This window comes from Barbus barbus (genome assembly GCF_936440315.1).
Source record: "Barbus barbus genome assembly, chromosome: 47".
Lineage (NCBI taxonomy): Eukaryota > Metazoa > Chordata > Actinopteri > Cypriniformes > Cyprinidae > Barbus > Barbus barbus.
Genome location: NC_136725.1, coordinates 15,373,423 through 15,389,318, shown reverse-complemented (window position 1 = coordinate 15,389,318; position 15,896 = coordinate 15,373,423). Strand labels below are relative to the sequence as shown.

The 15,896-nt window shown below is 35.1% G+C and overlaps 1 protein-coding gene across 1 annotated transcript; it reads right to left on the bottom strand.

Moving 5' to 3' along the window:
* Nucleotides 1-1,021: 1,021 nt before the first annotated feature.
* On the bottom strand, nt 1,022-15,859 carry LOC306866007 (cytosolic purine 5'-nucleotidase-like). The gene is made up of 18 exons (XM_079410943.1): nt 15,526-15,859; nt 12,823-12,896; nt 12,619-12,736; nt 10,550-10,645; nt 8,972-9,063; nt 8,836-8,893; nt 7,382-7,475; nt 6,800-6,853; nt 6,598-6,681; nt 6,083-6,124; nt 5,850-5,951; nt 4,604-4,670; nt 4,335-4,505; nt 4,190-4,241; nt 3,819-3,879; nt 3,479-3,655; nt 3,165-3,251; nt 1,022-2,985 (listed from the first exon to the last, which is right to left on the bottom strand). Exons 1-18 carry the CDS (start codon nt 15,561-15,563, stop codon nt 2,902-2,904), a joined length of 1,551 nt encoding a protein of 516 aa, XP_079267069.1. The 5' UTR covers nt 15,564-15,859; the 3' UTR covers nt 1,022-2,901.
* Between the last annotated feature and the right edge of the window lie 37 nt (nt 15,860-15,896).

The window sequence follows — 15,896 nt, the reverse complement described above, 5'->3', positions numbered from 1 at the left end:
GAGGCATTGGTGCAATTTTAGAAATAAGCCTGGGGTTAAACCTTAACCCTGTTTATCCATTGAGGTGGGAAACTCAAGGCAAGCGGAGCACCTCAACCACTCTAGTAATGACTGTGACTTGTCAGTGCACGTTTGCAAAGCTTGCTGGGAAATAGTGGAATGTGAGGAATGGGAGATTATATGTGTCTGCGGTGCTATCATATGGGACACATCGTCACACTCTTCAAAATAAAACTTCCTAAAGCGGTTTTCAGATGGTTGAAGAACCATTTTTGGTTCCAAGAACCTTTCAGTGATTGGTTTTTAAAAGAACCATGTTTAACTTGATGTGAAGAATGTTCTTCCACTATATCACTGTTAAAAGGTCCAAAAAGGTGGTTTGGCAACAATGCCATATAGAAGAACCATTTTTGGTTCACTAAAGAACCTTTCAGTGAACAGTTCTTACAAGAACCATTTTTTTTCTTATAGCGTGAAGAACATTTAAAAACATTTTGTCCGGTAGAAAGGTTACATGAAACGTTCTTCATGGGTTCTTCAATTGTTAATTGGTAGAAAGATTCCATGGATGTTGAAAGATCCTCATGGAACCATAAATTCTGATAAACACTCTTAAAAGATGTAAAATAAAGGTTTTATTGGCATCTATATGGTTTCATGAAGAGCCTTCAACATCCATGGAATCTTTCCATGGGACAAAATGTTTTTATAAAAATGTTCTTTAGATTGATAAAATGTTCTACATGCTAAGAACCAAAACTGGTTCTTCTATGCAATCACCCCCCACCCCCCTCTTCTTATATTTAACAGGATGCTTTAACTTGCTCAGTAGTCTGTATACTTTAATCTGATGTCACATCTGCTTTTTGGTTATGGAGAAAAAACTAATTTGTGTGCGTGTTTGGTTTTTATTTAATATCAGTTACACCTTGTTTTGGCTTGATGGTTGGGTTAGACAAGATGCAACAAGCTAATTACCACTGAATTGTACTCCAGTGTTTGTGTTTTTTGAGTTTAATTTGAAGGTCGCTTAAAAAGGGTCAAAGACCACTTGAGTTAAACAGTTAAAATTGTTATTAAAGCTTTAATCGACTTAAATATAGTCTTATAGGCCTCAGGATAGTCAAGCTGCCAGAATGCGGATGTGAATGTCCAAAGGAGGTCTGGTGTCTTAAAACCATTACATTGTTATTCGTGATGTTTAAAGCAAACTCCAATGTGGTTTGCTGGATCCGTTTGAAATTGAGTCTGCGTGACACTTAGATCCAGTTGAAGTCAAAGGGCAATCGATCCTTACTAAGGGTTTAGCACATGAATAACAAGACTTCACCCATAACACATTGGGATTTATTTAGAGAAAACCTGTTTCATTTGTTATTGTCACTGATCAAAGTCTTCAGTGTCAAATCTTGTATTGGAGAACCTAGTTGTTTTCATCAGACACTTTCCAAGAATATGGTTAAAAATAGGGCGAAAAAGTCTTTAAAAATCAAGTGTAAATATTGATTATTAGCCTCATGTCAAGCTAAATCAAAGCTAGTCTTCTTGCAATAGTCTACTACCAAATGTTGCTTTGTAGGTAATGACTGACTTAAATTTGAAAGAAAAATCTTAGTTTTTTAGCAATAATAGGGCTGAATGGTTGAGCTTGACAAATGCAGTCCATTGAATTCAGATATAATTTAGCCTACTTCATGCTATATAATGTTACTTCATTAAGAATGTTATTTTTTTATACGTTAAATAATCCAGTAACAGGGTTGAATGCTAAATTTATTTTTTTTCATAAACAAAAGATTGTACTGTAATGAATTCATTGTTCAAATGATGTTTGTTTTATGATGTTAATGTTACATTCGGTCATGAAGGTCAAGACAGGCTACAGCTTTGTCTGTAAGGTTAAGCAATAATAGTTTAACAAACAATATAAATAAAAATATCTAATAATTCTCACAACAAAATCACATAATTTTTCCTGTAATGCGTCACGTGCTGTGTTCGTGGAAAGTGCCATAGGCTTTTATTTTGCTGGTCATTACAAAGTGCAAAGTGGGATTTACATACAATGTATTTTTGGCTATTGCTACAAATATACCCAGCGACTTAAGACTGGTTTTGTGGACCATGGTCACATATATAAATTTGCAGTACGTCACCATCTGAAACACAAATGAACACTGTTCCTTATCCTCTACATGGTCTATTAGTGAAATAAAACTGCGTTGATAAGCTTTTAAAAGGCCCCCATGCAGGAACCAAGTATGGTTTAACTGAATACAACTGGAAATGAACCTTTACATGTGCTAGTATTATGTGTTTTGTTAAGTTAGAAATAAATTACAACAGAAGTAGTCTAAATTAAAGCACTTTAATATTTCATTTCAATATGCTTTTGAATAGTAAATAAATAGCAGAACATAGAAACAGTTTTAAAGTTACTCATTTAAGTTAGCCTATTATATGCACATTCCTGCATTACTGTACGGGAATCAGTCACATCTGAGGAGATATGGTAAACAAATGCAAAAAACTTTGACCAATGAGACCTCAAACTCCTGCAAACCAGTTGGTTGACATGCAAAAGATTAAATACCTTCCATCAAACGTCTTAATTAAATACAGACTATAAAAGTTTTATAAAATGGTAATATAAAGATTTTACTCTTGCTTTACAAATAACACAAAACCTTAACATGGCATCACAAAAAACTTGGCAAATTCCGTTTAATCTCAATTATCTGCCAGAAGTGGAATCTTACTCAAGCTCAAACTAATACTGCAAATCAACCACACACGCGCTGTGTATCAATACACAGTTTTAAAGCAGGAATGGAAACTGTAAAAGTGAAACGTACTAAATAAAAAGTTCATATTTACAGCAGTTAAGAAAAAAATCAGTCCTCATGTCTCTGTAGATGTAGCCGGGTTATTTCGGGCACAATTATCATCTTGTCCACAGCCACCGTCATCACACTCACATTGCCACTGTGTGGGAAAGATGTAATGATAATGTAAATCAATTTAATATTTAGAAAAGGGGAAAAAATACATCAATTTAAAACACAACTTGTAAAATAATATTGTAACAAAAAGATTTTTAAAAAAGTCAAAATATATAACGGAATGATTAGAATGAAAAATGAAAGTGAGTGTGCAAGTCAAACCTTGATGTTGGTGGTTTTGAGCATGTGCTCCGAAAGCTCTGCGATCTGGTCTTTAGTCTGAGACTCCACAGCGGCCTCATGTGGCAGCTGCAAATAAAAGCAAAAAACATACAGTATGCATGTATGTATGTATATATGTATATGTATGTGTGTGTGTGTGTGTGTGTGTGTGTATATACATGCATACATACATACATACATACATACATATACGTATGCATGCATACACACACACACACACGTTAAATATGAATATTTATAATTAATAAGACAAAACAATTATATTCCAGTCTACTTTGACAGGACAAACTTACCAGGACAAGAGGGGCTCTGAAGAGGTAGCTGAAGGGGTAGTTTAGGAGGTTGAGGCAGGAGATAGAGTATATATCGGCATAGCGCAGTAACTGACTGGCAAAGAGGGTTTTTGTGGAACCACAGCGTAAAAGACTGCCCATTTTCCCATAGCACAGATCCATGCCATACGTCACCATCTGAAACACAAATGAACAACTTTAAAATAACAGTTTAAGAGATGACTATAGTGTTTCTCTGGTATAAACACAAAATTCAGCATATTTTGCATGAAGAAGAACAAGTCAGATGTAAAAACATGAAAACATCACAGTAAAGTTTGAGAAGATCCTCAGAGCTCACCTTTATCCTGTTCTGAATCGCACTAATGTCCGGGCACTCTTGACTTCCACTGTCTAAATGCCTGATGGGATAGAATGAGAGGTCAGCTGAGACGTTCATTTTATGTTGATGTTTGTGTGCGTTTCAGGTTTTTTCTGTCCATAAATACCCAGAAAAAAGTTTGTAAAGAGGCAAAATATGTTAAGTCTGGAAATATAAAATTAGAAATATAAACATGTTATAAAATAAAAGCCAATATAATATAATACATTTTCTACAATAAAAATCCAAATCTGATGAATATAAACAGTGCTCTAGTGCCATCTATCGATCATGTCAAGTATTGCACTTTGTGACTGTGATAACGCTGCAGTGTGAGAAGTCATACTCACAGATATAATTCTGCAAGGAAGATGTCAAGATGTTTTAACTCCTCAAACATACCTATAAAAAGACAAGTATTTTACAGTATTTTTATCCATTCTTTACCAAATAAGGAAATATTATTTTATTAGATGAGCATGAGCGCACACTCACTGGCTTTGTCGGCCCACACGTGCAGCTCCTTCACAAGCTCAGGAACCACCAGGAAAGTCTTCCAGCCTTGACGTTTCTTTGACTTCAGGATATCTCCAAAGATGTGATCCCCCACATAGAGGATGTCTTTCCCCCTAACATCCAGCAAATCACACACAATATCAGAAGATCCTAAGAAAGGGGATGAACAAGGATAACTGACATAAGCCAAACGAGCGCCTTCATGCAAGCCTAGCACACAGATCATGACGAGGAGAACATCAGAGTACCTCCTGAATACACTGTCCCATGCTGAAGCTCTCCTGTGTATGTGCCGATACGCAGCTTCCCAGTGTCCTACAACAGGAAGAGAAGGATGAGATCTGAGTGCAGTCCAAACTTAAACTAGATGTTTGCTGATATTTCACTAAACTCAAAGTGTCTCAATGTTTCTGAAACTATACAGTGTACAATGTTACTTATGTACAACCGTTCAGCTTTTGGGGTTGTTTTTTGAACGAAGGCTGCATTTAATTGATTAAAAATAATGTATTATTGTTAAATATTATTTCAATTGAAAATAACAGCTTTTTATGTGAATATGTTTTAACTTGTAATTTATTCCAGTGATGTAAAGCTAAATTTTTAGCATCATTACTCCAGTCTTCAGTGTCACATGATCCTTCGGAAATCATTCTAATATGCTGATTTGATGTTCAAGAGTCACTTTTATTATTATCATTAATGTTCTAAATAATTGTGCTGCTTCATATTTTTGTGGAAACTGTGCTACACCTTTTTGGATTCTTGATGAAGAGAAATAACAGTATTTGAAATGGAAACTTTCGTAACATTCTAAATCTATTTACTGTCATTTTAGAACAATTAAATGCCTCCTTGTTGAATATTTATTAAAAAAATATTATTAGTATTATTTTCAAACGATTTTTCTTGCCTCAAACTTTTGAATGGTAATGTATCACAAAAATAAGCCATAAACATAAGCTGTAAAAATTGTTAAATGTCTAGGTTTGTCACCCCACAAAGATTTATATTATTTTATAATAGAATAACATTTTATAATATAATAATAGATCATATTTAGACCATTATTATGACATATATCAACTATATCGTCTTTTCTTGATGAACAAAATGTAATTATAATCAGCATATTTAATAAAAATATATTTTTAGGTAATTTAGGTAATATTTTTAACATAGTGGTAGGACTTATGTTATTGAGAACAAAACACTTCAATTCACTCCAATGAGAAATGGGGGGAGAGTGTAATGTATGCATTTGTAGTTTATTTGTAATGTTTGTAAGTGTTTTGTAAAATAAGGTCTAGATATGTTCTTGACAGGCTTCGGATTCATAATCTCATTGTTATTAAATAATCATGTATAATAGCTTTTTTACATTAAAAATTATCAAAAACACTTCAGTTTTTTTCCTGAATAAATGAGAGTTTATTATATATAAAAGAGAGTAAAGCTTTTTTTAAAGTAAAGCAGTGCACAGCATGAACTCACTGTGTCTACTTGTCGTAAAACTGTCCCCCCTGCAAAGAACATGGGCTTCCTCGTGTCCACCACCACCAGATCAAAGTACGAGCGCCACGGTTTCTTGGGGTTCTAGACAACATGAGTCATTTCAGAATGTGAATATCTTTGTGTGTGTGATCAAGAAGAGTCATAAGCAGTTTCTCAAAATCAACACTAAACACTGTTTTTTGTGTCAGTTATAGAGTGATCATGCTGCTCACCTTAGAACCAGCCGGAAAATCCAGTAAGTATTTCATAATAGCCTAATATGAGAAAATATATAATACAGTGTCATTAAAATGGAATTACGAATATTAAGTGAAGTGAAGTGACATTCAGCCAAGTATGGTGACCCATACTCAGAATTCGTGCTCTGCATTTAACCCATCCAAAGTGCACACACACAGCGTGAACATACACCCGGAGCAGTGGGCAGCCATTTATGCTGCGGCTCCCGGGGAGCAGTTGAGGGTTTCGGTGCCTTGCTCAAGGGCACCTCAGTCGTGGTATTGAGGGTGGAGAGAGCGCTGTACATTCACTCCCCCCCACCTACAATCCCTGCCGGCCGGAGACTCGAACTCGCAACCTTTGGATTACGAGTCTGACTCTCTAACCATTAGGCCACGACTTCCCCCAAAGAGCTGTTTCTGCTCGGCTAAATAATGACAGCGTGCAATGATATGCAGCCTGTCAGTGGCAGTTTAAATAATTTCTAGGGGTCTGGCGCTCTCCTTACCTCGGTGTAATTGAAGTCGCTGTTGGTGGCCAGAAACACTTTGGCGACCTCTTTGATACGGCTCAGTAACACGGGAAGACGAGGCTAGACAAAATGACACATATATGAATGAGTCTTTTGCCACACACAAATACATATAATCATATAGCAATAATAATTTGAGCGATTTGAGAATTTTTTTTTATATGTAATTACCACTTACATCTTTAATCACATACTTGTCCAGGTTTTTCAGTGTTCTTTCCTTCAGAGTGCCCTATAGAACAAAAACATTAAAAACACTAGTGTGAAACACTCACATTGTATGGAATGATTATATTTAGCTCTTTAAGGCAGGGTAGGTGATTTGGTTCAAAAAAAATTTTTTTGTTATGCTGGTTAAAAGTCTCTTCACACCCCGATGGCAATCACTAAGTTAAGTGGTCTAAATGTACTTGAAAAACTAAATGTATTTATATCATCTGTATTTATATTGTCCTACCTGCCTGTCAACGAATCTATTTGCATACCTCTGCACACCTCTTCACGCAAAAATACATCATCAGCGTGTTCCCTCAAACTATTGCAGACCGAGCGAGAATGGAAGGCGTTATTATTGTAATTATTTGATTTTGCTGGGAGGGTGGAATCGTATGCTTTCAAAGCTAGCTTGCTATTGCTAGCCTTTCCGAAATCACCTACCTTACCTTTAAAGTCATATTTTAATTGGAACTAACTTTGTAAGTAAACTCTTTCATGAGAGGGTAAGTAAATTCATAAATTTAGTCAATATAAAATTGGTTACCGTGTCGTGAAGGTGATCCATGGCATCCCTCACGTCTTGAAACATGCTTCTGTGTGACATGAACAAGTCCCCGTGTTTGAACCCTTTCTGGCAACTAAGTAGGAGAGAAACAGTGAGTGGAACAGATTGTTGACATTTATTTGGCATATTTATAATTTATAGTTTCCAAATAAACCCATCTGCAGTTTTTTTTAGGACTCAACATGATCAAAATTTGGCTGAAAAAAACTGTTGTTCATAATCTATTACATGCCTCCCGTCATCTGATTGGTAGTTTATACTTCGTTATAGGGTGAGCATACGTGCCATTTTTACGGGACACGTTCTGGCCAGGATTTCTATATTGCCTAAAATATCCAGGTTTTGGCTTTGTTATCCTGTTATCATACTTGCTGAAGGTAATGATCTTAAAGTAGTTTAACCAATAACATGCAGGCATTATATATAATTGACCAATTGTGGCACATGAGAAGGTGGGATCTACAGAGAACGGTCATATATCAGGCTATATATCAAGCTTTTGAGGAATGTTTATTTGTTCATCTCCCAATCATTATTGTATTGCACAACACTACATTTTCCAATAAAACCTACAGAGCTTTGATCATAAAGCTAAACAATGAAATATCATCTTACTAATAAATATTATTGGGACAAACGGAGTGACAACTGATATTTGAAAGGCAGTCGTGGCCTAATGGATAGAGAGTTGGACTTGCAACCCGAAGGTCGTGGGTTCGAGTCTCAGGTCTGGCAGTGATCGTAGGTGGGGGGAGTGAATAACCAACACTCTCTCCACCCTCAATACCACGACTGAGGTGAGACCCTTGAGCAAGGCACCGAACCCCCAACTGCTCCCCGGGTGCCGCAGCATTGGCTGCCCGCTGCTCCGGGTGTATTCTCACTACTGTGAACTTGGATGGGTTAAATGCAGAGCACAAATTGCGAGTATGGGTCGCCATACTTGGCCACACACCCCTTTCCTTTATAAGCATTTTATGAAAGCAGTCTGCTATACTGTTATAAAGATAAGATTTACATTACAAACTAGAATTTTATCATACATTTTGCCCATATATATAACAACATCTGCACCAAATTGCATATTTTTGCTCAGTTTGTGCCTCTAAATAACATATTTTATTCCATATGTCACGCGAGTTAAAAGAGATTTGTATATTTAATCTTTTTTTTTTATTTTTTTTTTATACTTTTTGGCTTGCTAAGGCTTTGTTGTCTGGTTGCTAATGTGTTCCGGGTTTTAATGTGTACCGTGTGAACCTTCTGAAACCATATAGGTTTATTGATATCCCTAGCTGTAAGCATAAGCAAGATTAATAGTGATGCTTGCTTTAGCAAACATTGCTAATTATGAATATCATTCACATGACGGAGATACAGTGAAGCTGAAAAAGAGCCATAACTCTTGCAATTATAAAGAATAATTGTCTCACTTTTTGTATCTGGTGCTTTTGGTGAAGAAGTCAACCAGGCACGCATAAAGATACGTCTCTGAGAAAAGAAGAGGGACAAATCATGTTAACAAAATCAGTTATCCTTTCGCACGGCCATGTAAATGTGTCGCTGTACCTGATAGGTTGAAGAGCGTGTTGAGGACATAAAAACGGTCAGTGTCGTCTCTCTGGATGAACTTGTTTGGATAATACTCATTGACCTGTCCACTGCAAACAGACACATATTAATGAGAATAACAGCAGATATATATATATATTTACACTGAACAAAAAATTATAAACATAACACTTTTGTTTTTGCCCCCATTTTTCATGAGCTGAACTCAAAGAGCTAAGACTTGTTCTATGTACACAAAAGGCCTATTTCTCTCAAATATTGTTCACAAAAAACCTGTCAGTATCTGGTGTGAATCATTCTAATATGCTGATTTGCTGCTTAAGAGATATTTTTTAATTATTATTATCAATGCTGAGTAGTTCTGCTGCTTCATATTTTTGTGAAAACCATGATACATTTTTTACATTATTCTTGTATGAATATAAAATAGAAAAGAACAGCATTTATTTGAAATAGATCCAATATTTTGTAATATTATAGTGTAATTAATGTATCCTTATACTAATGTACCCTTGATAAATAAAATAATAAAATATGTATAAAATAAAATTTACTGACCCTAAGTTTGATGTTAATTTTGATGTTTATATAATGTTTATTAATGTTCAATGTCCATGTAAGCTATATATATTGACATGACATATTTTCACTGTCCAACAAGATAAAAAATAAATATATGCATTTCTTTTTCAAAAAGGCTTTTTACAAAAAAAAGAAGCAGCATTTTTTTACTGCCTATTGGTCAACTACCCTATATATATATATATATATATATATATATATATATATATATATATATATATATATATATATATATATAGTTGTGATTTAGTCTATTTAAGTCATCACTGAACAGACTATCTAATTTGGAACCAAATATTGGCTTGTTTTTATTATATATGTATAATTAAATATTTAAACATCTAAAATATTCATAATTACAGCAACTTAGGAAACAAGGTTAAATGTTGCAGCTTGATGAATTTGCGTAAAAAAGAGCATTAACTTCAGTTTAATTTCCAGCTCTTCTCAACATTTAATTGTTGCCAAACCAGCTTTTCACATAAACAGGTTTTGTTTTGTCATTTTCTTTATGATCACACAAATGTGTCTAGGTGTTTCCCTTTTGGTTTGCAGATGAGTCAACATCCAAAAGAACTTGTTTCCAACTATGGCTTTGTGAGCACATCTGCAAACTTATATTGTTATGATTAAAGAAAGCACTGATTCAATCAGTTTATCTGGTTCACAAAACTGGTCTGAATGTTTTGTTCATGAATCAGAGTGATTAAGATATTAAGTTTAATAATAAGCAATAATAAGACCTGGAGTGCATTAACTTGCGATATTAAAAACTAGATGTCTCGCTCTGCTGTACTAGTCTCTCTTGATCTGTTTTTAACAGCTCTTGACCCTGCTGTTTCTTCACACTGAGTTTATTTCCTTTCAGCCTGGCTCTCTTTAATGTTTTGTCCCATGCAGCACTCTACTTTATTGAAATCTTCTGTTGTCAGAGAAAGGTTGAGGGGGCATTTGCGAGCAAACTCACTCAATACACCACTGACCCTCACTCACCCTCTCAGGTACTCAAAGCCGTGAGTGCACACCAGGATGTTTCCATTGGAGTCTATTTTCAACAGGTTCCCATACGTGGTATCATACACCAGACCTCTGGAAAGAAGAGGAGAAAGAGAGAACGTTGGAAAGAACAAGCGTCTGGGAGCATTCAGACAAGTGAATAATTTATAGCAAAATATGTCCCTCTAAGGAGTTAAAACAAGAATTCATTCATATTTATATTTTTCCCCAGCCGTATCATTGAGCAGAGAGTCTGTGTTTGGTATTCAGCCCGTTTTAATGATGACCTCAAGCGACCTTCTGCTTTATGAGACCCTTGAGACTGGTGTAACGCAGGACGTTTCTATTTGTATGGTTGCCCACAAAGTCTCTCATGAATGGTTTATAATAGACTCAAAAGCAACTACAAACTGACTGATTTCCAAATGAAAATGAAGTAGACTTAAGGTAGACATAACAGCAAAGACTTTTGGATTGTTAAGAAAGATTTCCATTTCAAATAAATATTGTTCTTTTGACCTTTCTATTCATCGAAGTATCCTGAAAAAAGGATAACAAAATCAAAAACAAAATTTTCCATAAAAATATTTAGCAGCACAACTGTTTTCAACACTGATAATAATAATAAATGTTTCCTGAGCAGCAAATGAGCATATTAGAAAGATTTCTGAAGGATCATGTGACACTAAAGACTGATGTAATGATGCTGAAAATTCAGCTTTGCATCACAGAAAGACATTTTATATAAAATATATTAAAATAGATAACTGTTATTATAAATTGTGATATTTCGCAATATTTCATAATTCATGATTTAATTTTCATTTACTGTATTTTTATTAATGCTGCCTTAAGAGCATAACATAAATTTCTTTTAAATACTTTTTTTTTTTAATCTTACAGACCCCAAACAATAGTGTATCATGAAAAATGTGCTAATGTGTCTTTTGAAGGACAAGACAAAATAAACTTCTGTCCAAATAATAAAGTCAACATAAATCAAAACTAAACTTAATACATATTTCTAGTTCATAACTGCACATTATTCCATATTAAAAATCCTTGAGTTCATAGTTCTATTAAAATTTAAATAACTTTCTCCATTTCTAATACAACTTTATTTCACAAATCCCTCCCTTCTGTGTACCTCCCAACACATGCTTATTTCCCTCCCAAAAAAATCCAATCAATTTCTGATAGAAATGATTGGATTTTGAGTTATGAATGGTATTTCACTTTGACTTGTGAGCAAATTAACATAAATCAATACATTCCTGTTACTGTAGTATTACCGTAAGGTACAAAAGCCAGAAAATACATCTACATGTACCATATTTACCCCTAAACAGTAGGGGTACATATACATACTTTAAAAGTACATATTAGTACCTAAAGTATACTTAGTAGTACCTTTAGAAAGGGTAACTTGTGTACCTTTTTTTCTGAAGGACTAAAAGATTCCCATGACCTACATTTTGGAATTCATTGCATTATTCTATACTTTTGTTACTGTTGTTTAAATATATATATATATATTTTTTTTGCTTCTTGTGATGCACCATTCTCATTGAATTCAATAGAATCACAGTGTTTTGTGATGCAACATACCTCTAGTGGCCAAAATGAAAACTGTCATGATTTACTCACCCTCCAGTTGTTTCAAACCTGTATGAGTTTCTTTATTCTGTCGATCACAAAATAATGTATTTTGAAGAATGTTGGTGACCAAATATTTGACGGTAGCCCATGACGTTTTTTTTTTTTTTTTACATACTATGAAAGTCAATGGCTACCGTCAACAGTATGATTACACACATTCTTCATAATGTCTTCTTTTATGCTCAACAGAAGAGAGAAACTCACACAGGTTTGGAACAACTTGACAGATACAATTTTAATTTTTGGGCGAACTGTCCCTTTAACCAGAATATGGATAATAGGAAACAATATGCATGTAAACATTGTCAATGTTGTGTGGACACACACAGCAAGCCTCAAAAGCCTAAACCATGAGCTCACAGACCCAATATAGCCTAATCCAGAGCCATTAAGGGAGCAACACTTACCGCGTGGGGAAGGTGGGGTCATACGTGTAGCCCAGCAGCTCGTGTGGGTATCCGATTGACACCAGCCTGTCCCTGAGCAGCTCAAAGCCCAAACTTTCATACTCTGGAGACTTATACACTGTTCAAAACAAGAGAGTGGATGTGAACGAAGCACTTCACACAAAGTCTGACAGCTTTTCCCAGCGGCGCTATAAACGCTCTCACCTGCCAGAGTGTAATCCATGTCGAAGCCATAGCACTTGATGTTTTCAAGCGTCAAACTCCGGTTCACAAACACCCTGAAGGGAAAGACAGGAGGTTGTTTTTGTTACTTTGATGGTTAGGTCAACGTTACCTTTCTCACAGTTATCGATTAGCTTGTATCCACAGTAACTTACACTGCATTGGAGTTATATTAAACCCACAACCTCAGTGTTGTTATTGCCATGCTATATCAGCTGATCTACAAGAACACGTTATACCGCCAAAAAGTAGCCTAAGAGTTTGTATTCAAACATGCTGTGCTTATCACACGGTCCTATGTATCAAGTCAGCACAGTTTAGGTCTGTTCTTATCAGGTCCCTCACATATGACATCAGTCCAGCTGGTGTGAGGTAATTGCTGCTTAAAAGACGCAAAGACGTAGAGTGAAGGAACAGCCAACTGGCACTCTCCCTGACAGTTTCGTCAGTCACGTTTTTATATTTAGGGTGGAAAGTACTGACTAAGAAATCTAAAAATAGTAAGACAATGCAATTTGATTAAATCCAAAGAAATTTTAAACGTAACCACTTCAACAGCCAATTAAATTGAATATGAGAAAAAATTGAGTTTAAAATATTTTACATGAAAACTGTAAAAAAAAAAAAAAAAAAATCAACTACATATTTGTCTATTTTTACTAGACCGTTTGAGTCACACATAATAAGAAATTAGAATTTTTTGAAAGTCTGTATTAGACTAACTGAGGTGTTCTCCCAACTGGTTAAATACAGTTGTCTGCACAAATTTGTTGTCTTGTGATATTAAGAGACTTTTGGTAAGACACATTTTACATTAAGCACCATTCAGTCACCATTAAGGTTTGTGTGTATGTAAAATCCTCAAAAATAATAGTTCATTTGACATATTAAGTGTCCACACACACACGTTTGTTTTTGTGAAAAGTGGGGAAACCCCATAGGTGTAATGGTTTTTACACTGTAAACTGTTTGTGCTATTGCCCTACACCTAAACCTACCCCTTACAGGAAACTTTGTGCTATTTCAGATTTTCAATACACTCCATTCTGTGTGATTTATAAGCGTTTTGAAAAGTGGGGACATGGGGTAATGTCCTGAAAAGTCAACTTCTCCTTGTAATACCTGTCATACCCTTGTCATCATACAAATTTATGTCCTCATTTGTCACAAAAACGCGTGCACACACAAACATACACATATGTATCAATTTAGATATATGAATATAGGTCAATTTATGGTGGTACTTGAAATACTAATTGAATATTTGAAATTTGTTGAAAAAGAAATCTAGCTGACTGTTGAATTTTGTTTTTGAAGTTTTAAAATCTCTTAAAAAACAATTAATTTTTTATAGTGACTAACTAGTGTTCAGCTGAAGGTGTAAAGCAGGTGGTGCCATTAGTCGTGTTTGCAGCATCTTGCAACTTTCTTGTCATAGTTTTTTTTAAACGTTTTAAACATAATTTCACTGATAAATCGTTCAAAAATGAAAATTACATTTACTTAGTCATTAGTGTTCCACAGAAGAACTAGTCATACATATCTGGAATGAAGTGAAGAAAAAAATAATAATTTTGGGTCATCTATTAAGTGAGTCTATGTCCAAAGCCTTGATGATAACCAAACACAGTTAATGATCTAAAACAGATGTGTGACTGGTCATCTACGGCTAATGATTCAAACTATTAAACAAGAAGAGGAACAATCAGTCTTTTATCTTTAAATAGATAAAGAGTAAATCAAACAAACAGGACCAGCTAACTCAGTGAATGAATAAATGAATGACTTAATGAATAAATAAATAACACTTTATCTTACATTGTTCCTGTTATAGGCTATGTTACATGCGTATCAGTATGAGTAAATTATATGTAATTATAATCAACCAACCCTACACCGAACCCTAACCCTATAGTAAGTTCAACACTTTTGGGACCAGTTCTCAGTATTAACGTGTTGCTTATTAGCATAACTATTAATAACATATTGGCTCTTTATTATTATTTATTAACCACATATTGTGCATGAACATATTCTACATCCCTAATCCTACCCAATACCTAAACTTAACAACTACCTTACTAACTAAACAGCAGATTGGTAGTTCAGAGGCAAAAGTCGTAGTTAATGGTTTGTTAATAGAGAGAATTGGACTAAAGTGTGACCACATGCTGTTGATTACTATTGCTCAGTAGCCTACTTCTGTAATTACACTGTAAAGCCTTAAAATAAATAAATAAAAGCTGTTATTGTTTTATGAATGATTCATGGTGTTGTTATTGTTTGAAAAAAGTTACATATTTTGTTTAGATATTAATATCTGGGACATTGGTCCAGGTGAATGTGAAAGTGTGATGCTTTAAGTCATTCTGAGGCAAGAAACCTAAAGTATGTTGGCGGAGCTAAAGTATATTGTCATCTTATTGTGTTATCAATCGATATGAAATGTCATTGTGATAAACAGAGGCTTAATTCCCACCAAAAACATCCCATTACTGAGCCTGATATTATAAAGAATACTGAATGAAGACTAACTGCAAAGAAGAGAGAAAGCTGCTACTTAAGAGGTCTAGCAAAAATTATTTAAATAAAAACAAACTAAATATATGAAGAAATACCTGCATACTAAGACCTGTGTTTCTGTGGTTTTCACCTGTGTGAGTGTGTGAATGCACCCGTTCTTACCTCTGATGCAGCTCTTTTTTGGCGGCGCGCGGTTCCATCGCGAGAGCGCGCTCCCAGAATCACTCTATTATAATCAGCAGTGTGAAGCTGTCACCAAACTCCTCTTTGCGCTTTAAATCTTACCATGATGTTGACATCACCAGTGCAAGTTTTCCTTGGGTTTGGCTTGTAAACAGGAACCCTATGTACGTAATTTGGGCGTATGTGGAATGCACGCGAGCATGAGTGAAGTTTGATGTCGACAGGCGCAAGATTGTGTTATCAGAGCGCCGCACGCGCTCTCCTCGCGACGCACAGGTCACGTTCAGCGCCCAAACTCTTGACAATCGACACTGCCGAGCTCACCACATTCATGAGCATTTACAATTAAC

What these genes read in the sequence shown, in the direction of transcription:
- LOC306866007 (XM_079410943.1), bottom strand. Translation starts at nt 15,563, where the DNA reads ATGGAACCGCGCGCCGCCAAAAAAGAGCTGCATCAGAG. An exon ending in GCGACTTCAATTACACCGAG is followed by an intron (nt 6,125 to 6,597) that starts GTAAGGAGAGCG and finishes TTCTCATATTAG; the next exon opens with GCTATTATGAAATACTTACT. An exon ending in TTCCTTGCAGAATTATATCT is followed by an intron (nt 3,880 to 4,189) that starts GTGAGTATGACT and finishes CTATCCCATCAG; the next exon opens with GCATTTAGACAGTGGAAGTC.